Here is a 22604-nt window from a genome sequence, read left to right on the forward strand (position 1 = left end):
ATCGCTTGAACCCAGGAGGCAGAGGTTGCAGTGAGCTGAGATGGTGCCACTGCACTCCAGCCTGGGCGACAGAGGGAGACTCTGTCTCAAAAAACAAAACAAAACAAAAAACAGAGGCCAGGCATGGTGGCTCACGCCTGTAATCCCAACACTTTGGGAGGCTGAGGTGGGCAGATCATGATGTCAAGAGTTTGAGAGTGAAACCTCGTCTGTACTAAGAATATAAAAATTAGTTGGGCGTGGTGGCATGTGCCTATAATCCCAGCTACTCGGGAGGTTGAGGCAGGAGAATATCTTGAACCTAGGAGACGGAGGTTGCAGTGAGCTGAGATTGTGCCACTGCACTCCAGTCTAGGCGACACAGCAAGACTCCGTCTCGGAGAAAAAAAGTTTTCATTTATGGGCTCAAAAGAAATCTATACAGATATATTACAGATTGCTGTTTTAAGTGAATTTTTTACTTAACTTTTACAACATCAAGAATACAGCAGATGAAGTCTGACACCTCTACAAGTGGCAGAACTCAAACAATCAAAGTTTATTTCTCATGCATATAGCCATCTTTATACTAGACTCTTTGCATCAAGAATAAATGGTGGAAATATCAGACACTAACAAAGCACAATCACCTAATTTATCATTAAAAAGTTGCCTTTGGAAATCCTATACATGTCGGTTGGTATCTGCTGCCCTTGAGGTCCAACGGCTATTAAAGTCACTTACTCTAATCGACTCATTTTCCTTATTTATAAAATAGGGATATGACCTACTTTACAGGAATACAGTAAGAATATATAAGATTAGGGATGTGAGAGTACCTAGCACATGCCAGATGTAGTAAGCACTCAAAAGTTAGTTCTCATTTTCCCCCACTGGTACTGAACCAAATTAAAAATAAACACACAAAACAACAACAAAAACCAACTTGAATCTCGGAATTATTTAACATACACAGTACAGGCATACTTCATTTTATTGTGCTTTGCTTTACTGTGCTTGACAGATACTGCATTTTTTAAATAAATTGAAGGTGTGTGGCAACTCTGCATCAAGCAAGTCCACTGGCACCATTTTTCCAACAGCATGTGATGCTCACTTCATGTCTATGTCACATTTTGGCAAGTCTCACAGTATTTCAAACTTTTGCATTATTATTATATCTGTTAGGATGATCTGTGATCAATGATCTTTTATGTACTACTGCAATTGTTTTGGGGCACCATAAACTGTGCCTGTATAAGATGGTGAACTTAACTGATAAATGTGTGTGTTCTGACTACTCCGCTGACCAACCACTCCCCGTCTCTCTCCCTCTCCTTGGGCCTCCTTATTCCCTCCTTAATCCCAATACTCTGGGAGGCCAAGGCGGGTGGATCACGAGGTCAGGAGATCGAGACCATCCTGGCTAACACGGTGAAACCCCGTCTCTATTAAAATTCAAAAAAATTAGCTGGGCGCGGTGGTGGGCGCCTATAGTCCCAGCTACTCGGGAGGCTGAGGCAGGAGAATGGCATGAACCTGGGAGGTGGAGCTTGCAGTGAGCCGAGATTGCGCCATTGTACTCCAGCCTGGGCAACACAGTGAGACTCCATCTCAAAAAAAAAAAAAAAAAAGTAAGTAGTGTTTGGGTGAAGGAGAAAGGACAAGATGGAGGAAGGTGAACAAGAAGGCATAATCCATGTTGCTTCCGGGTTCTGCCTCACCAACTTTCCCGCGCGCGAAGATGCAGATCAACCGAGCATGCGCCAGGTGATGTCAATCCGAAGAGATCGAAACTTACCTGGCCACGCCTACAGAGACGCCCCTATCACGCCCTTATCCTGCCCACTGCCCTCCCCCTTCCAGTACCAATGCATAAAAGTCTGCCACTGGCAGGAGCCAGTGTGACTTCTTCGGACCCCGCATTTGTGGACCGGAGAACATCACCCCAGAGTGCCGGCGGGACTTCCCTGGCCCCCCACACCTGAGGACCAGAGAACGTCGCCCGAGAGTGTATGCATATTTGCAATAAAAGACTGCCACTTTCTTATGTACTTTGGCCTCATGTTTAATTACTTAGCTCTCCTAAATTAAGTTACATTAAATTAAATTAAATTAAAACAAGTAGGCCAATTAGTAACTCTACAATGGACTCTAAGTGTTCAAGTGAAAGGAAGAGTGGCATGTCCCTCACTTTAAATCAAAAGCTAGAAACAATTAAGCTTAGTGAAAAAGGCAAGTCAAAAGCTAATACAGGCCAAAAGCTAGGCCTCTTGTGCCAGTTAGCCACATTGTGAATCCAAAGAGAAAGTTCTTAAAGGAAATAAAAAGTGCTATTTTAATGAAAAATGAGTAACATGAAAGCAAAACAGCCTTATTCCTGATGTGGAGAAAGTTTTAGTGGTCTGGATACATGATCAAAGCAGCCACAACATTCCCTTAGGCCAGAGCCTAACCCAGAAGAGGGTCTTAACTCTCTTAAATTCTATGAAGGCTGAGAGAATTGAGAAATTGCAGAATTTTGAAACTAATATGAATTTTTAGGAAGGAAGCTGTTCTTCATTACATAAAATTACAAGGTAAGGCTGGGCACAGTGGCTCACACCTGTAATCCCAGCACTTTGGGAGGCCAAGGTGGGCAGATCTCCTGAGGACAGGAGTTAGAGATCAGCCTGGCCAATATGGCAAAAATACAAAAATTACTAAATTACTACTAAAAATACAAAAATTAGCCAGGTGTGGTATCATGCACCTGTAATCCCAGCTACTCAGGAGGCTGAGGCAAGAGAATTGCTTGAGCTCAGAAGGCGGAGGCTGCAGTGAGCTGAGACCTTGCCACTGTACCACAGCCTGGGCAACTCTGTCTCCAAAAAAAAAAAATGTGTAAGGTGAGGCAGCATGTGCTCATGTAGAAGCTGCAGCAAGTTATCCAAAAGATCTGGCTAAACCCTGTCTCTAGTGCAGCTACCTGATGAAGGTGGCTACACTAAACAATAGATTTTTTTTTTTTTTTCTGAGACGGAGTCTTGCTCTGTAGCCCAGACTGGAGGGCAGTAGTGGGATCTCCGCTCAGTGCAAGCTCCGCCTCCTGGGTTCTGGCCATTCTCCTGCCTCAGCCTCCAGAGTAGCTGGGACTACAGGCGCCTGCCACCACGCCCAGCTAATTTTTTTTTGTATTTTTAGTAGAGATGGGGTTTCACCCTGTTAGCCAGGATGGTCTCAATCTCCTGACCTCGTGATCCGCCCACCTCGGCCTCCCAAAGTGCTGGGATTACAGGCGTGAGCCAACACGCCCGGCTGACAATAGATTTTTCATGTGGATGAAACAGCTTTATATTGGAAGAGAATGCCATCTAGGACTTTCATAGCTAGAGAGGAGAAGTCAATGCCCGATTTCAAAGGACTGGCTAATTCTCTTGTTAGTGGCTAATGTAGTAGCTGTCTTTAAGTTGAAGCCAATGTTCATCATTCTGAAAATCCTAGCGCCCTTAAGAATTATGCTAAATCGGCCGGGCGCGGTGGCTCAAGCCTGTAATCCCAGCACTTTGGGAGGCCGAGACGGGCGGATCACAAGGTCAGCAGATCGAGACCATCCTGGTTAACACGGTGAAACCCCGTCTCTACTAAAAAATACAAAAAAACTAGCCGGGCGAGGTGGCAGGCGCCTGTAGTCCCAGCTACTCGGCAGGCTGAGCCAGGAGAATGGCGTAAACCCGGGAGGCGGAGCTTGCAGTGAGCTGAGATCGGGCCACTGCACTCCAGCCTGGGCGACAGAGCTAGACTCCGTCTCAAAAAAAAAAAAAAAAAAAAAAAAGAATTATGCTAAATCTACATTGCCTATGCTGTAACAACGGAACAAGAAAGCCTGGATGACAGCATGTCTCTTTAACAGCATGGCTTACTGAGTAGTTTAAGTGTACTGTTGAGAACTACTGCTCAGAAAATATCACTCACTGCTCATTGATAACGCACCTAGTTACCCAAGAGCTCTGATGGAGATCTACAAGATTTATCTTTTCATGCCTGCTACACAATATCCATTCTGTAGCCCATGGATCAAGGAATCATTTTCACTTTCAAGTCTTATTATTTAAGAAAATACATTTCATGGCTGGGCACAGCGGCTCACGCCTGTAAAAAATACAAAAATTAGCCAGGCATGGTGGTGTACACCTGTAATCCCAGCTACTTAGGAGGCTGAGGCAGGAGAATCGCTTGAACCTAGGAGGCGGAGGTTGCAGGAGACTCCGTCTCCACACACACACACACACACACACACACACACACAAAATCAAACTGCACTGCATGCTACAGAGAAATATTTTGTGAAAGGAAGGCTCAATGTGGCAAACTTCATTGTCTTATTTTAAGAAATTGCCACAGCCACTACAACCTTCAGCAACAACCACCCTAATCAGTCAGTAGCCATCTACATGGAGGAAGACCCTCCATGAGCAAAAAGAATACAACTCACTGAAGGCTCAGATAATTCTTAGCATTTTTTAGCAATAATTTTGAAATTAGGTATGTACAGTTTTTGTTTTTTTTTTTTCTTCTGAGACGGAGTCTCCCTCTGTCGCCCAGGCTGGAGTGCAATGGCACGATCTTGGCTCAGCCTCCTGACTAGCCGGGATTACAGGCATCCGCCACCATGTCCGGCTAATTTTTGTATTTTTAGTAGAGACGGGGTTTCACCATGTTGGCCAGGCTGTTCTGGGACTCCTGACTTCAGGTAATCCACCCGTCTCAGCCTCCCGAAGTGCTGGGATTACGGGTGTGAGCCACCACGCCCGGCCAGGTACATTTTTTTTTAAACACATAATACTATTGCATACTTAACACACTACAGTGTAAACATGACTTTTATATGCACTAAGATATAAAAAAATTCGTATGACCGCGCTTTATTGCAGTGGTCTGGAACAGAACCCGCCATACTTTCGACGTATGCCTGTCTGTTGGTCATTTCAATGTGATTCAGTCATGTTACAGGTCTGTCATATAATGGTAGCGAGACAGAAGATGTAGGTTCTACTATCAGTAGAACTTCCAGATGGCTTAAGAAAAAAAATCTGTAAACTAAGAGGGTTGGCATATAGTATTCCTGTTTTCCAGCTTTACCATTCTTGCTTCTGTAATTCTGTGATTATGGACACACAACACACACATACGTTCAAACCTCCATTGTAACAAGAATTTTAAAGCATAATATTCCTTAGCATATTATTGCTAACATGGGTCTGAGACTAGAAAAATATTCATAGCCATTAGTAAAGAAACACCACTAAAAATAGCTTAGAAATATTTAAATATATAGGCCAGGCACGGTGGCTCACGCTTGTAATCCCAGTACTCTGGGAAGCGAAGGAGGGCGGATCACCTGAGGTCGCTCGAGACCAGCCTGACCAACATGGGAAACCCTGTCTCAACTAAAAATACAAAACTAGCCGGGCATGATGGCACATGCCGGTAATCCCAGCTACTAGAGAGGCTGAGGCAGGAGAATCGCTTGAACCTGGGGTGGCGGAGGTTACGGTGAGCTGAGATCGTGCCATTGCACTCCAGCCCTGGGCAACAAGAGCGAAACTCCATCTCAAAAACAAAAAAAAAAAAAAAACAAAAAAAAAAAAGAAAGAAAAAAATATTTAAATGCTTCAGTGATTTCAATATTTTATTTCGAATCGCGCCGTGGGAATAAGGAAATATATACAAAATGATACCGCGCGGCGTCCTCGGGTCCTTCTAAGTCTGCGCCAGTATGTAAGGATAATACTTAATCGCGCTGTAACTGCCTTTGCATTGGGCAAACCCGGGTTACTGAACTGCTGAGGGTGGGGGGCGGAGAATGGAAAGACGCCCGGAGCCGGGTCTGAGGCTTTAACAGAAGTAGTAACGGCGGGACGACGTCAAGCCCTGGCGCGGCTGTGGGGGCGGCGGCCAGCGGAGGGGCTGGGGGGGGGGGGGGGGCAGGCGCCGGGCGCGCCAGGCCTGGGCCGCGGCCTCGGGAGCGGGTGTGGCGGGCGCTGCGTCCGCTCAGGCCAAGCGTCTCCCGGCGCGAGTTCGCCCCGTCCCGCCTCTTCCCCTTACCACGTAGCCCCCCCACACGTAGAGGAAGTTTCCGTCCACCACGGCGCAGTGGCCGCTGCGTTCCTCCGCCACGCAGAACAGCTGTGAGTCCGCCATTCGCGCCGTCGCTGGCCCGCCGCTTGTCGCGCCACAGCCCGTGCCCGCCCGGCGGCCTAGCCTCCAGTCCCGACTGCTCCACGCACGAACGGAACGCGGCGAGGGTCGAGATTGGTGGAAGGCGGAGTCAGTGCGTCTGCGACGTCCCGCGGCTTTCGCTCGGGGAGTAGAGCGAGGGGCGGCGCGGCTGCGGAGGGACGTCTGGCTCCTCGCAGTGGGGAAGGGGCCTGGGGTTCCCACGCGCAGATTCCTTCTTTCTTGGAATTGTGTTTTGGCAGTACAGCCTCATTTAGTAGTCAGTCTGTAGTCAAATTCCTTGATTATCTCAAAATGTCGTTTCTACAGTTGGTTTGTCCAGCATTGTAATTCGTTGTTAACGCTTTATGTCTTTTTTACTCTAGAATAGCTTCTCTCCCTTCTCTCTTGTGCCATTGGTTTGTTATATGGATTAGTTTTCTTATTTTCCTACAGCCTTCTGGGTTTGGTTCCTCAATGTCCTTTCTCATTAACTTGTGCAAGCTTTCCCCGTATTTCTTTTAGGCTGGAAGCTGTATCTAAAAGCTTTATTAGATTCTAGTTCAGATTTTTTTTTGGAAAATACTTCATGTTGCATCACATTAGAAGGCACTTAAGTGTGGTGCAACTTAATGATACTTTCTATTGTTTATTTTTGACGACACAAATAAACAGAGTATCTGCTCCTTTTCTTACACAAAAGGAAGTATATACAGTGTTCCTTAACTTGCTCTTTTCACTTGACGATCCATATCAGGGTACAGCGGTCTCCTCAGTTCTTTTTTTAGCTTCATAGCACTCCACTGATTGGAGGTGTCATAGCTTATTCAAACAGGTTATTGATGGACATATCGGTTATTTCCAGGTTTTTTTGCTATCATAAATAATGCTGCGATGAATAACGTTATGCATATGTTATTTTGTATTTGTAGAAGCCTATCTTTGGAGTGGAGTTCTAGATGTGGAATCCTATTTAACTTTACAAGATGTAACTGGATTTCCCTCAATAGGAGTTGCGTGCCGGGCGCAGTGGCTCACGCCTGTGATCTCACCCCTTTGGGAGGATGGGGTGGGCGGATCACTTGAGCTCAGGAGTTTGAGACCAGCCTGGCCAACCTGGGCAATCCCGTCTCTACTAAAAATGCAAAAATTAGTATGGTGGCGCATACCTGTAATCCCAGCTACTCGGGAGGCAAAGGCAGGAGAATCGCTTGAACCCAGGACGTGGAGGTTGCAGTGAGCCGAGATCGCTGTGGGCGACAGAGCAAGATTCGTTCTCAAAAAAAGAAAAAAGAAAAATTCAAGATAGACAAAAGTGACCTATAGTAATAGAAAGCAGAAAAGTGGTTATTTGGGAGTAGGGAGGCGGAGGGGATTGATAAAAAGGAGTACAGGAAGTGTTCTGGAGTGATGAAAATGTTCTACTGTATCTTGATTGAGGTGGTGGTTACATAGGTGTATACATTTATCAAAATGCATTGAACTGCATACAGATATGTGCATTTTACTTAGTGTAAACTATGTGTCAATTGTAATTCTCACTCCACTTTATTGTTACTAGTAATATTGGTATTGTATTTTTGAAATGGAGCACTTGTCCTCCTGGACTGTAGAGTCTGGTGGAATCTACAGACCAGCAAACAGACAACATACCGTGCAGTAAGTGTGAAAATAGCAAAAGTCCAGGGCACCTTGGGTCTACAGAGGTCCTTTAATTCAGATTGAGGGGAGACAGGGAAGGTTCCTGAGGGAAAGTAAAGTCTAAGCTGAGAACTGAAAGGTGAATGGAAGTTGTTCAGGGAACTTTGATTTGTGAGAGGGAAGAGTCAAGAATATGCCTAGTTTACCAGCTTGGTCACTGGGTGGAAGGTGGGTGGAGCCCTTCACTAGGTTAGTCAATATGGGAGGAGCAACAGGTTTTGGTGGTGGTCCGGGAGGGCAGGGGCAATGGTGAGTTCATTTGGAGGCACAGTGAGTTGGATTTGAAGTCTAAGAGAGCTAAGGGGTAGAGATAGGGATTTTGGAGTCATCAGCATATAATTGTTCATTTAAATATTGGGACTTTATGAGCTGGCCAGGTGAAGGAGCCATAGAAGAAGAAGTTGAAAATTTATGAGAGAAAGAGAATTGTGATTGGGAAAATTTATGGGAAAATGGGAATTGTGAGGTCAGATTGTGAGAGGAAGCTGGGCAACTGGAATTGATTATTTTCTCTCCAATTTCTTAATATAAAAAATAGCAAACAAAAAAAGTTGAAAAAATAGTTCAAGGAGTACCTGTGTATCTTCCACTCCAGGTTAATAATTAATAATACTACCATACTAGTTTTATACTAGTTTTATTATTAATACTACCATACTAGTTGGTATGTGTGTGTCTATCTTTTTCATTTTGTTGAATTATTTGAGAGTGGGAGGTATAATGTTGCACTTCAGCACACATTTTCTAAAAACAGGGATGTTTACTTACATAACCACAATATTATTACTACACGTAAGAAAATCAACTGTTTTGTTTGTTTGTTTGTTTGGTTTTTGAGACGGAGTCTCGCTCTGTTGCCCAGGCTGGAGTGCATTGTCACATCTCCGCTCATGCAAGCTCCGCCTCCCAGGTTCACGCCATTCTCCTGCCTGAGCCTCCTGAGTAGCTGGGACTACAGGCGCCCGCTACCACGCCCGGCTAATTTTTTGTATTTTTTTTCAGTCCAGACGGGGTTTCACCGTGTTAGCCAGGATGGTCTTGATCTCCTGACCTCGTGATCTGCCCGCCTCGGCCTCCCAAAGTGCTGGGATTACAGGCGTGAGCCACCGTGCTTGGCTGTTATTTCTTGATATAATTTGATACTCAGAATTCCTGAATTGTATTATAACTATAGCTTTTTCTTCCAAACTGGGACCCAAGCAAAGCTTACCTATTGCATTTGGTTGTTAAGTTCTTTTAGTCTTTTTTTTTTTTTTTTTTTTTTTGAGACAGAGTCTTGCTCTGTCGCCCAGGGCAGAGTGCAATGGCACAATCTCAGCTCACTGTAACTTCCGCCTCCCAGGTTCAAATGATTCTCCTGCCTCAGCCTCCCGAATAGCTGGGATTACAGGTGCCTACCACCACGCCCGGCTAATTTTTGTATTTTTAATAGAGATGGGGTTTCACTATGTTGGCCAGGCTTGTCTCGAACTCCTGACCTCAGGTGATCTGCATACCTCAGCCTCCCAAAGTGCTGGGATTACAGGTGTGAGCCACTGCCCATGGCCGGTTTTTGTTGTTCTTTTTTGTTTTTGAGACAGAGTCTCACTGTGTGGCCCAGGCTGGAATGCTTTGGCATGAACTTAGCTCACTGAAACCTCTGCCTCCTGGGTTCAAGCAATTCTCCTGCTAAGTTTGATACTTGATTAAGGTGGTAACCTCTGAATGTTCCATTGTAAAACTGCATTTTCCCCTGTATAATTATCAGTTATCCGGAGGATGATATTTTGGGACTGTGCAAATATCCATTTCCTAAAACACTTTACTTAATAGCTTTATCATTTTATGTCCCTATTCCCCCTCCTTTCCTGCCCATAGGTAACCATTTATTCCTTGTTCATCCTTCTAGGGGGTAAGCAAATAATCCCCATTATTTGTGCATTCCTTATTCGCGAATTCACCTATTCACTAACATTTATTTGTAATGCCCAAATCAATGTTGGAAGCTTTCATGGTCTTTTGAGGACATGCATAGAGAAGCAGAACATTTGAGTTGCCTATCACGTACATTCCCAGATGAGGTTAAACAGAGTGACACTGCCTTCTTGTGTCATCTCTCATACTATAAGTAAATGTCCCTTTTCTGGTACATTTAGTGCTGTATTTTCAGCATTTTTGCTATTTTTGTTGGTGATTTTGCTGTTTAAAGTTGCCTCCAAGCACAGTGCTAAAGTTTTGTCTAGTATTTGAAGGTTCAAGAAGGTTGTAATGTGCCTCATGGAGAAAATACATGTAATAAATAAGCTTCCTTCAGCTATGAGTTATAGGGCTGTTGGCCCTGAGTTCAGTACTAATGAATCACAATATAAAGATGTTTTTAAATAAAAACACACATAAAACAAGGTTATATATTCGTCAGTTGATGAAAACATTGTCACCAGACGCTCACAGGAACTTAATTCTGTACTTCCCGTAGTAGCAATGGTTTAGTATTCACTAATTATTTGGTGGTGGCTACTAATAAAATCTAACTATCACAGGTACAGTAATGAGAATTAACTGTATGTTTTTCTATTCCTATCTCCTAACCTTTCTTACATAAAAAATAAAAATTTCTTTGTACTTTTTGTCTTTGAAAAATATTTCACTAAATAAAGAGAACTGTGTTCAAAAATCACTTGTGATGTTCTGTTACCAATTTAATATGCAATTAGGTGTATTGGTTTTAGTATGCATTCAATTTTAAGCTCACCTTTTTATTTTCTATTTTTTGAATACGTAAGACATACACATGCATTAAAAGTCTCACTGTAAAGAAAGTTTTCACTTTCATCCCTATCCCCTCACCCCTTTATAGTTAATCATTTTTGTGGTCTCTGGTTTAACCTTCCAGAGTTGTTTTGTTGTTGTTGTTGTTTTGAGACAGTCTGGCTCTTGTTGCCTAGGCTGGAGTGCAATGGCGCCATCTTGGCTCAGGGCAACTTCCGCTTCCCGGGTTCAAACGATTCTCCTGCCTCAGCCTCCCGAGTAGCTGGGATTACAGGCATGCACCACCATACCCGGCTAATTTTTTTGTATTTTTGTAGAGATGGGGTTTCTCCATGTTGGTCAGGCTGGTCTCAAACTCTCGACCTCAGATGATCCGCCCACCTCGGCCTCCCAAAGTGCTGGGATTACAGGCGTGAACCACTGTGCCCGGATTTTTTTGTTTTTGAGATAGAGTCTTGCTTTGTTGTCCAGGCTGGAGTGGTGGCATGATCTTGGCTCACTGCACCCTCCACCCCCGAGGCTCAAGAGATTCTCCTGCCTCAGCCTCTCAGGAGCTGGGATTACAGGCACGCGCCACCACACCTGGCTAATTTTTGTATTTTTTTGTATTTTCTTTTTTTGGTGGAGACGGGCTTTCACCATGTTGTCCCGGCTGTTCTCGAACTCTTGGCCTCAAGTGATCTGCCAGCGTCGGCCTCCCAAAGTTCTGGGATTACAGATGTGAGCCACCGCGCCCGGGCCCAGAGGTTTTTTAAAATGCAAAAACTAATACATATATTTTTGTTTCCCTTCCTTCATTAAACTGCGCTTTTTTAAAAAAGAAAAAAAAACTGTATACGTTGGAGGTCACTGTATTGGTACTGCGAAATCATCCTCATATTTTATTTTTATTTTTATTTATTTTTATTTTTATTTTTTGAGACGGAGTCTCGCTCTGTCGCCCAGGCTGGAGTGCAGTGGCCAGATCTCAGCTCACTGCAAGCTCTGCCTCCCGGGTTCACGCCATTCTCCTGCCTCAGCCTCCCGAGTAGCTGGGACTATAGGCGCCCGCCACCTCGCCCGGCTAGTTTTTTGTATTTTTTAGTAGAGACGGGGTTTCACCGTGTTAGCCAGGATGGTCTCGATCTCCTGACCTCGTGATCCGCCCATCTCGGCCTCCCAAAGTGCTGGGATTACAGGCCTGAGCCACCGCGCCCGGCCTCTTCCTCATGTTTTACAAGCAGCGTGTTTACTTATAAGTACTCCATGGTTTAGTCAACTCATTGGAGCAAGCGTTTTGAAGTGTGGCGGATTGACAGTCCACTTGGAATCAGAATACCTGAGTTCAGATCCTGACTCCACCACTTAACTCGTCGTTTCATCTTGAGCAAGTCCTTTACCATTGTTGTGTCTCAGTTTTCTCATCTGTAAAATGAGGCTGTTGTGGAAAACACAGCACACAGCTCATCGGGCTGTCATGAGCAACACATCAATTCACACATTTAAAGTGCTTATGACAGTGCATGGCGCATACGAAGCCCTCAAGTTAAATAAAAATGGGGTAGGTGGGAGCGATGGAGATTTATAACAGCTTCCAGTAAATGTCGAGGCACAGTATTTCCAGAGCTTGTGCGAAGTAGGGAACCCAACAGCTCTCACGGCCTTCAAAGAAGGGGGATCCTGGGTCCGGGAAGCTCGGCCGCAGTCGTGGAATGTCTAGGGCAGCGGTGAGAGCGCTGTGGCTGGCTCAACGCAGCCCGACACCAGGGAAGACGCTCTGGCCCTCAATTTCCCAGCAGCAAAGGAGCGCGAGGTGATCTCCACTTTCAGCCTACTCGGTCCGGGGTTGCAAACTGCTAGGTGCGAGTGGCTGCGGCGCAGGCAGCCGGGACCAAGCAGGGATCGTAACAGGGTCCAGCGCTACCCGGGACAGGTCCGGGGGCGGAGCTGGGCCGGGGCTCGCCCGGGAAGGGGCGGAGCTGCGGCGGTGGCGCCAAATCGCGAATATGGCGCCGGAGCGGTTGCGGAGCCGGGCGCTCTCTGCCTTTAAGTTGCGGGGCTTGCTACTCCGGGGGTGAGTGGGCTTGGGCAGCTGAGGGGCGAGAGGGAAGAGCTGGGGCCCGGCTGCCTCGTGCGGCAGCGGGACGCACCGCGGCGGCTTCCCGCGCGCGGAGAGGGGGCTTGACCTTAAATGACAAGTTCTAAGAAGCGGCCGGGCGTGGTGGTTCACGCCAGTAATCCCACCACTTTGGGAGGTCCAGGCGGGCGGATCACGAGGTCAGGAGATCGAGACCATCCTGGCCAACATGGTGAAGCCCCGTCTCTACTAAAAATACAAAAATTAGCTGGGCGTGGTGGCGCGCGCTTGTAGTCCCAGTTACTCGCGAGGCTGAGGCAGGAGAATCGCTTGAACCCAGGAGGAGGAGGTTGCGGTGAGCCGATATCGCGCGACTGCACTCCATCCTGGCGACAGAGAGAAACTCCATTAAAAAAAAAAAAAAGTTCTAAGATCTTGAGGCTGCCGTGCCTTCTTTGGTTTCACCGACCTGTGCAAGGAGTTTAATGTTTCTTCTAGGCGGGCCCGGGCTCTTTTCACGTGTCAAACTGAGCCCGAGAAGCGGCAACCTGTCTATGGCAGCCGGTTATCAGCGTTGTGACCCGGTCAGCTCTCAGGCTCCCGGGAAGGTTGCTGAGACAGCAGATGAGAGACCCAAAACAGCCCGCTCGCACGTCTGCAGTTGCCAATTTATGTGAAAGTCAGGTTTCCTGGGCATATCTGTATTTCTGAGGACCTATAGAACATACTAACCTTTCCAAGATTTTTCTCATTAAATCTGTTACGTGTTTTAGTTCTGTGTGTGTGTGTGTGTATTTTTTTTTTTTTTTTGAGACATGGTCTCACTGTCGCCCAAGCTGGAAGGCAGTGATGCGAACTTGACTTACTGCAGCCTCAACCTCCTGGGCTCAAGTAGCTGGGACTACAGGCGTGGGCCACCATACCTGGCTAATTTTTTGTTGTATTTTTTGTAGAGACGGGGTCTGGCTCAGTTGCCTAGCCTGGTCTTGAACTCCTGGGCTCAAGTAATCCTCCCGCTGTGGCCTCCCAGAATGCTGGAATTACAGGTGTGAACCACCGTGCCTGGCCTAGAACACAATATTTTATACATATTTAAATACCTGCTGAACTGGATATACCTCATTGTATCTGTTTTTATTGCTCTCGTGTGTGTAGATTTTTGGTTGGTTTTTGTGAGTTTTATGGGACTTTTAACTGTACTTTGGGTTAGTAATGGATATACCTTGGGGGAAAATAATGAGTTTTGTTCAATTGGTCCTTGACATTTTGAAAGCATGAGCAACTGATGAATTAACTTTCTTTTCACTTAGAATTTGACCTAATATTAAGCTTTTGTTCATTAATTATTTCAGTCATAAGTATACTTAAATCTTTTAGCTGCAAAGCACTGTGCTAGGGCAAGGGGGTGCAAGAGAGAGCAAGAGCTTTGTAGGGGGCAGATAGTGTATTCTATTGCTGCATGACAAATTACCCCAAAACTTAGAGGCTAAAACAGTACACATTTATTATCTTACATTTTCTGTGGGTTAGGAATTCAGGTGTGGCTTCGTTGGGTCCTCAACTTCAGGGTCTTTTCACAAGGTTGCAGTTAAGATGGATCATCTCAAATGTTGACCAGGCAGCATTCGCTTCAAGCTCATTCAGTTGTTGGCAGGATTCAGTTCCTGATTGCCTTGCAGGCTGTTGGCTGGAGGCTACCCTCAGTCTCTTGCCATGTGTGCCCCCGACATGGCTTCATCAAGAAAGAGAGTCCGCTAGTAACTCTGAAGTAACCTAATCAAGGAAGTGACATCTTGTTATTTTTAAATTTTTTCTTTTCACTTTTAAATTTTACTTTCAAAATTACAATACAGTAAGTTTTTCTATCCCTTTTGCTATATTCTATTTTTAGGAACAAGTTACTAGGTCCAGCCCACACTTAAGGGCAGGGGATTACATAGGTGTAACTACTAGGAGTAATGGATTATTGGGGGCCATCTTAGAAGTCTGTCTACCATGGATATTAAATGACTATTTCACAGCTATTTAATCTAATTGTGAAAGGGATTTCAGGAAAGAAGTGCTATGAGAGTGTATAATAACGTGTATAAACTGCTGTAGAGTCAGGGAAAAACTTCACTTCAGAAGTGGTTTGGGCTGACTGTTAAAGAATGAGCAGGACTTGGCCAGGTGTGGTGGTTCATGCCTGTAATCCCAGCACTTTGGGAGGCAGAGGCGGGCGGATCACGAGGTCAGGAATTCGAGACCAACCTGGACAACAAAGTGAAACCCCATCTCTACTAAAAATACAAAAATTAGCCGGGCCTGGTGTTGCGCGCCTGTAATCTCAGCTACTCAGGAGGCTGAGGCAGGAGAATAGCTTGAACCCGGGAGGTGGAGGTTGCAGTGAGCCGAGATTGCGCCACTGCACTTCAGCCTGAGCGAGAGAGCAAGACTCTATCTCAAAAAAGAAAGAAAAAAAAAAAAAAAAAAAAAAAGAACAGGACCTGACTAGGTGGAGAGAAAAGTGGGAGAAAATGGCCATGTAAAGACCCCGAAGCAGGAGAGGAGAGTGCCAGGAAGGCCAGGGACATGGTATGAGCTTAATGGGATTTGGCAGGGGCAAGATCCTGTATGGCTTTGCAGGTTTTGGTCTATGCTAAGAACTGTCCCAAGACGTACCCAAAATGTATATGATTTTAGGGACTCATGGTCAAATATTTATGGACCACTTTCAAGTGTATTTAGAACCCTGTGGAAGGATGGCACAGACTTCTAAGTTACAGTTTTAAAGTTATCTATAATAACTCAGTTCTCAGTTATCTATAATAAATTGGAGAGATGCAACACCTACACACAAAACAACTAATAAGCAACCCAACATATAGAACAATTAGTGTGATGACTATAACAATAATATGTGAAATGTTAAGTTGTGTGCTACAAATACAGAATGGCATGTAATTAGCTAATTGTTTAATACGGTAATCAGCAATAATATTGATGTGAGGTGTAAAGTTGTGTGCTGCAAATACAGAATGGCATGTAATGGCATGTAACTAGTTAATACTGTTCATTCTGATCATTATTGGGATTTAAGTCAGGAATTAATGTGATTTTATTTTATTTTATTTATTTATTTTTTGAGACGGAGCCTCTCTCTGTCGCCCAGGCTGGAGTGCAGTGGCACGATCTCGGCTCACTGCAAGCTCCGCCTCTCGGGTTCACGCCATTCTCTCGCCTCAGCCTCCGAGTAGCTGGGACTACAGGCGCCTGCCACCACGCCCAGCTAATTTTGTTTTTGTATTTTTTTTTTTTTTTTTTTTTGAGACGGAGTCTCGCTGTGCTCCCAGGCTGGAGTGCAGTGGCGTGATCTTGGCTCACTGCAAGCTCCGCCTCCCGGGTTCACGCCATTCTCCCGCCTCAGCCTCCCAAGTAGCTGAGACTACAGGCGCCCGCCACCACGCCCGGCTAGTTTTTTGTATTTTTAGTAGAGACGGGGTTTCACCATGTTAGCCAGGATAGTCTCGATCTCCTGACCTCGTGATCCACCCGCCTCGGCCTCCCAAAGTGCTGGGATTACAGGCTTGAGCCACCGCGCCCGGCCCTGTTTTTGTATTTTTAGTAGAGATGGGGTTTCACCGTGTTAGCCAGGATGGTCTCGATATCCTAACCTTGTGATCTGCCCACCTCGGCCTCCCAAAGTGCTGGGATTACAGGCGTGAGCCACTGCACGCCCAGCTGTGATTTTTTTTTTTTTTTTTTAAATGATGGTCAGACTCATCCATGAAGCAGGTGGCAGTGCCTTAACAATATGCGTATTGTCAGGCCCGAGGGCCTCTTCCATCTTTGTCAAAGGGAGTGCCAACCTCTCTTTTCATATAACACAAATTCATGTGATTTTAATGAGTGTTGTTTCTATGATTATATTCAGATGTCATAGTTTTTTTAAGCCTTTTTCTTTTTTTTGAGATGGATTCTCGCTCTGTCGCCCAGGCTGGAGTGCAGTGGCACGATCTCGGCTCACTGCAAGCTCCGCCTCCCGGATTCACGGCGTTCTCCTGCCTCAGCCTCCCGAGTGTCTGGGACTACAGGTGCCTGCCACCATGCCCGGCTAATTTTTTTGTATTTTTAGTAGAGATGGGGTTTCATCGTGTGTTAGCCAGGATGGTCTCCATCTCCTGACCTCGTGATCTGCCCGCCTTGGCCTCCCAAAGTGCGAGGATTACAGGCGTGAGCCACGGCACACGGCCAAGCCTATTTTTTTGTCTTATTTTATAATTGAAAACAGTGATTACTGGAATTTACTTTGAACAAGTGCATTATCAAATTAAATATATGAGTGTCTGTTATGTTCAGGATATGGTGCTTGACATTGAAACAGATGGACTCTTGCCTTAAATGTAGGGTAGTAAGTAGTACAAGGCTAATGTGATATATCAGATCTAAGGTATATGTAAATATGATTTTTAACAATTTCAGAAGAAAGGGAAGATTGCAGCAGATAGAGCTGGTCTAGAAAGGCTTTTTAGAGGAACGATGTGATTTGAGGCTTTATGTTAGCAAGATATAGGAGGATGATTTTGTTCAGAAAGCACAGGAAAGATGAGTGCTATTTGAAGAAAGAAGTTAGTGTTCTTCCCTTCAGTGCCAGGTTGATGAGTGTTTGCCGCTTTTTGGCAGAAAACTTTTAGCCTTTAATTACTAATGACCTGCCTCATTTTTTCTTTCCTTTTCTTAGTGAAGCTATTAAGTACCTCACAGAAGTTCTGCAGTCTATCAGTGAATTAGAGCTTGACGATAAACTGGAAAAGATAATTGATGCAGTTGAAAAGCAACCCTGTAAGTAATATTTTCTGATAACTCCTAAATTGTTAATATAGTTCTGCATCTTCAGTTAGATGTATAGATTTAAAGTGAAGTTGAGGCTTCAGTATTAAGATGTCCCAGTGTTATAAGATGTATGCATGGTAGCATTTCTTCCCAAGGGGTAATACCTTTAGTTTATTTTAATTTTTTTTTCTTTCTTTTTTGGGACGGAATCTCGCTCTGTTGCCCAGGCTGGAGTGCAACGGCGCTATCTCGACTCACTGCAACCCCTACCTCCCAGGTTCAAGCAATTCTCCTGTCTCAGCCTCCTGATTAGGTGGGATTACAGGCACACACCTCCATGTTGGGCTAATTTTTTGTATTTTAGTAGAGACGGGATTTCACTGTGTTGTTCAGCCTGGTCTCGAACTCCTGGGCTCACGCAGTCCACCTGCCTCAGCCTCCCAAAGTGCTAAGATTACAGGTGGGAGCCACCATGCCCGGCCTTCTTTTTTATTTTAACTGTTGAAGACATCCAAACCTTTAATTTAGTTGGAACCTCAAGATATTCCCCAAGGGCCCTTTTATAGTTCCTCTCCCCCAGTGGAGGTGTCACCACCGTGTTTCCTGCACTTGGCTTCTGATTTTGATCTGGTCCTTTACAGTCACTTTGTCTCTCCTAGTGGCTATTACCATGTCATATTTAAGTGAGGTACTCCTAAATGTTTGGGAGGAAAAAAGAGTAAAGTAAGCAGAGCTGCCATCTCTTCTTAATTTCTTCAGGGATTTTTTTTTTTTTTTAATAGAATGGCTAGTCATTTTAACTTAATTTTGTAAGTCTAAGTTAAAGGGCAGAGATAGTAACTTTTCAATAAAAAGCAATTCTACTAATGCACTGATAATGAATATACTAAACAGAGTTGGAAAGCATTTTACTGAAAGCAAACTATAGAAAATAGACTTTTTTTTTTTTTTCCGAGGAGTCTTGCACTGTCACCCAGGCTGGAGTGCAGTGGTGCAATTTCGGCTCACTGCAACCTCTGTCTCCTGGGTTCAAACAATTCTCCTGCCTCAGCCTCCCGAGTAGCTGGGATTACAGGTGTGCACCAATACACCTGGCTAATTTTTGTATTTTTAGTAGAGACGAGGTTTCACTATGTTGACCAGGCTGGTCTCGAACTGCTGACTTCAGGTGATCTCCCGCTTCAGCCTCCCAAAGTGCTGGGATTACAGGTGTGAGCCACCACGCCCGGCGAAAACAGACATTTGTACAAAATTATATAATGCTTGTGATAAGAATAAGTGGGGCCAGACATGGTGGCTCACACCTGTAATCCCAGCACTTTGGGAGACCGAGGCTGGTGGGAATGCCTGAGGTCAGGAGTTCAAGATCAGCCTGGCCAACATGGCAAACCCTGTCTCTACTGAAAATACAAAAATTAGCCAGGCATGGTGGCAGGTGCCTATAATCCCAGCTCCTTGGGAGGCTGAGGCAGGAGAATCGCTGGAACCTGGGAGGCAGAGGTTGCAGTGAGCTGAGATTATGCCACCGCACTCCAGACTGGGTGACAGAATGAGATTCCGTCTAAAAAAAAAAAAAAAAAAAGAATAAGTGGATTTCAAGAAAAGCACATTTTATAAAAGATGGTCGTTTTTTTCTTGAGTATACCAAAGTTATGAAACATAAGGTGACCCAGGAAGGTAGAGGTTTGGGAATTCCTTCAAGGCATTTCCTTTCTACACAGTGCTTCCTTCTCCTTTTTTTTTTTTTTATTTTAGTAAGAGGGGGACAGTTTCACTCTGTCACCTAGGCTGGAGTGCAGCGGCACGATCTCGGTTCACTACAACCTCTGCCTCCTGGGTTCAAGTGATTTTCCTGGCCCAGCCTCCTAAATAGCTGGGACTACAGGTGCACGCCACCACACCCACTCTAATTATTTAGTTCTCTAAATAATTAGAGAACTAATTATTTTTAGTAGAGACAAGGTTTCCCCATATTGGTCAGGCTGGTCTTGAACTCCTGACCTCAGGTAATCCACCCACCTTGGCCCCCCAGAGTGCTGGGATTACAGGCGTGAGCCACCACGCCCGGCCCCTCCACTCCTTCTTCGTGTCCTTTTTTGGAAATTCACATCTGTTGAAACATGCCCAAAGAAGCTAGAATGGGACCACCAATACATGAACTAAACCTCTGTTCCACTGTTTTATAATTTGCAGTCCATTTCAGCTGTATACCTGGGGGAGTTTTCTGAGAGACCTCTCTATCCAACCTGTCAGTAAAACTGTATCAGCATGTTTCCTCCTGCCACTGCCACACTGCCATAGGGATTCAGGGACCTTTTTGTTAAATACTTAATACCACAAGCATGGGCATGGAAAGAAGAAATGCTCTTGCCCTCGGAAAAAAAGTCTGATATTTATAGCACCCTAAGGATAGAAGCGGGTATGGCTCACTCTCCACTTGATCTTGGTAGCCAAAAGGCTGAGAAGTGCTGAGTTCACTCTTAATGTTATATAGATGCTAGTCTCTTCAATTATATAGGAAGAAACATACTCCGTGATATAGGATAAATGGTTATTATATCTCATTTTCATTCCTAAAGGCAGAATTTTACATATACCTTTGCTTGAAAATTCCTTTACATTTGAAAATTTAGAAAATGATACTTGTCTCACGCCTGTAATCCCAGCACTTTGGGAGGCCGAGGCGGGCAGATCACGAGGTCAGGAGATCGAGACCATCCTGGCTAACATGGTGAAACCCCTTCTCTACTAAAAATACAAAAAATTAGCCGGGCGTGGTGGCGGGCGCCTGTAGTCCCAGCTACTTGGGAGGCTGAGGCAGGAGAATGGCGTGAACCCGGGAGGTGGAGCTTGCAATGAGCCAAGATCGCGCCACTGCACTCCTGCCTGGGTGATAGAGTAAGACTCCGTCTCAAAAAAAAAAAAAGAAAAAGAAAATGATACTTGTCTCTGTGTACATTGATTTAAGATGGCACATGGTATTTTGCTTGACAGCATATCAAAGTGATTAAAAGAGCCCACTCTGGAATCAGACCTGGGTTTTTGTTGCTATCTCTTCTAGTTTTTGGGCAAAATTTTCAACCTCTTAAAGTTGTATTTTCCCTATCTATAAGATATGGGCATTTTAACATCAGTCTTACAGGACGTCTACCTAATGGAATAATGCTTGTAAATAAAGTACTGAGCATGGTGCCCCACATTTACTCAGTGCTTAATAAGTGGTAGCTGCTATTGTTATTATTGTTACTATCATGCTCATTGAAACTGAGCAGTTACGACGATAAAGTTATACTAATGTAACCTTATTAAAAGTGAGAGCTTAGGGAATTTTTTTTTTTTTTTTGAGATCATGCCAGTGGCATGATCACAGCTCACTGCAGCCTCCACCTCCCTGGGCTCAGGTGATCCTCCCACCTTGGCCTCCTGAGTATCTGGGACTATAGGCGTGTGCCAACCCACCCAGCTAAGTTTTGTATTTTTTGTAGAGATGGGGTTTCACCACATTGCCTGGGCTGGTCTCAAACTCCTGGGCTCAAGCCATCCTCCTGCCTCAGCCTTCCAAAGTGTTAGGATTATAGGTATGAGCCACCGACCCTGGCTCAGAAATGTTCTTATAACTAAACAGGGTTTAGGAAATTAAGGCATTTGATTATATATTAAGGTATTGTAACTTTGAGTGTGGAAAACTTTGCAGTGAGCTGAGATTATGCTACCGCACTCCAGACTGGGAGTCTGGAGTGGAAAATTAAGGTATTTGAGATAAGGCTTTTGTTATTGTTCTGACCTAACACTTTTTTCCTCCAAAAACTGTATAATGAGAATCCCAGTATTAATATTTGCAAATTATTTTTGGGAAAAGAGCTGTCTGTGGAAAGAACTAATTTTTTTTTTTTTTTTTAAATTTGACTCTGCAATTCTCTTTTCAGTGTCATCAAGCATGATTGAACGATCTGTGGTGGAAGCAGCAGTCCAGGAATGCAGTCAGTCTGTTGATGAAACTATGTATGTGGGTACAGTTAACTTTTTTCCTCATTGGAGGTGTTATTGAGCACTTAGTTTTAATTATTGTCTTGGAAAATTATTAGTGATCAACATTTCCACAGTGGTTGCTGTTGTTATTTCTGTATGTCTTTTTAAATAATGGCTTTCTTTGCAAACCTCATTATTAAATGATTCATCTTTACTGGTTTCTCCTAGGATTTGAAGTTACAATGTTGCTGTACCATTCATTACTAACTTTTGCTGCCTACCCAGCCAGTGGATCTGACTTTTTATTCTGTATGCTACAAATGAGTTGAATTGAAATGAATATTCAGAAGTATAATTTACTTTGCTCTTAGGAAAGTACCATGCCCAGAGAAGTTCAGCAACTTTACTTGGTCACATGGTAAATGGCAAATGAGAGTAGGACCTCAGTTTTGTGACTCTACTATCTCATGTTTTTAGGTTTAAGAATTTATATGGCAGTAATTCTTCTGGGTTTTATTTCTGTGAATATCCCTCTTGATATGATACTTCTATCCAAATTCATGGCATTTTATTATGAATTGCCATGGAAAACACTGGGGAAAATGGGCTGAGAGACAGTTTTAACATTGCCACTTCTTTCCTATTTGGGGTAATGGAGGTGATTGAAAGGAGTCATTATCTTTATTTTAGTCAGAAGTTGTAATCTTCTCTGTGTCAGAACTTATAACTGCTAAAAAAATAAATAAATAAATACAGAAATTGAGGATTTTTAATTTTACCCTTGCAAACTCATTTAAAATACTAGTGTGACCAGGCACAGTGGCTCACGCCTATAATCCCAGCACTTTGGGAGGCCAAGGTGGTTGGATCACTTGAGGTCAGGAGTTCAAGACCAGCCTGGCCAACATGGTGAAACCCCATCTCTACTAAAAATACAAAAATTAGCCAGGCGGTAGTGGGATGCACCTGTAATCCCAGGTACTTGGGAGGCTGAGACAGGAGAATCACTTGAGCCTGGGAGGTGGAGGTTGCAGTGAGCTGAGATCATGCCACTACAGTCCAGTCTGGGTGACAGAGTGAGACCCTGTCTCAAAAAATAAAATAAAATAAATACTAGAGTATAATGAATGTTCCTAAAGCA

The 22604-nt window shown here is 44.4% G+C and overlaps 2 protein-coding genes, 1 long non-coding RNA gene and 1 other non-coding gene across 10 annotated transcripts in view; 1 reads left to right on the forward strand and 3 right to left on the reverse strand.

Annotated features, from left to right (window-relative positions):
* Positions 1-6658, reverse strand: part of KLHDC1 (kelch domain containing 1) — a 62352-nt gene extending 55694 nt beyond the window's left edge. Inside the window, exon 1 of one of the 3 annotated variants that reach the window (XM_009211484.4) lies at positions 6067-6656. In XM_009211484.4, coding sequence (XP_009209748.1) covers positions 6067-6162 — 96 coding nt within the window. In that variant the 5' untranslated portion in view covers positions 6163-6656. Of the gene's footprint in view, positions 1-6066 lie in introns of all 3 variants that reach the window. The other 2 variants (XM_003901767.5, XM_021941182.2) reach the window with 2 other exon arrangements.
* A 5098-nt stretch (positions 6659-11756) lies between these two features.
* POLE2 (DNA polymerase epsilon 2, accessory subunit) overlaps positions 11757-22604 on the forward strand; it is a 52949-nt gene continuing 42101 nt past the window's right edge. For 2 of the 5 annotated variants that reach the window (XM_031668139.1, XM_031668137.1), the window contains exons 1-3: positions 12563-12679; positions 17403-17503; positions 21421-21496. In XM_031668139.1, coding sequence (XP_031523999.1) covers positions 12612-12679; positions 17403-17503; positions 21421-21496 — 245 coding nt within the window. In that variant the 5' untranslated portion in view covers positions 12563-12611. Of the gene's footprint in view, positions 12680-17402; positions 17504-21420; positions 21501-22604 lie in introns of all 5 variants that reach the window. The other 3 variants (XM_031668138.1, XM_031668136.1, XM_031668140.1) reach the window with 3 other exon arrangements.
* LOC103886228 overlaps positions 14162-22604 on the reverse strand; it is a 60450-nt gene continuing 52007 nt past the window's right edge. The window contains exon 4 of the long non-coding RNA XR_002523356.2: positions 14162-14455. This is a non-coding gene — a long non-coding RNA (uncharacterized LOC103886228). The remainder of the gene's footprint in view (positions 14456-22604) is intronic.
* LOC116276243 lies at positions 16424-16549 on the reverse strand. Its single transcript, XR_004185671.1, has one exon. It is a non-coding gene; the product is annotated as a U6atac minor spliceosomal RNA (small nuclear RNA).

This window comes from Papio anubis, chromosome 7 (genome assembly GCF_008728515.1).
Source record: "Papio anubis isolate 15944 chromosome 7, Panubis1.0, whole genome shotgun sequence".
Classification (NCBI taxonomy): domain Eukaryota; kingdom Metazoa; phylum Chordata; class Mammalia; order Primates; family Cercopithecidae; genus Papio; species Papio anubis.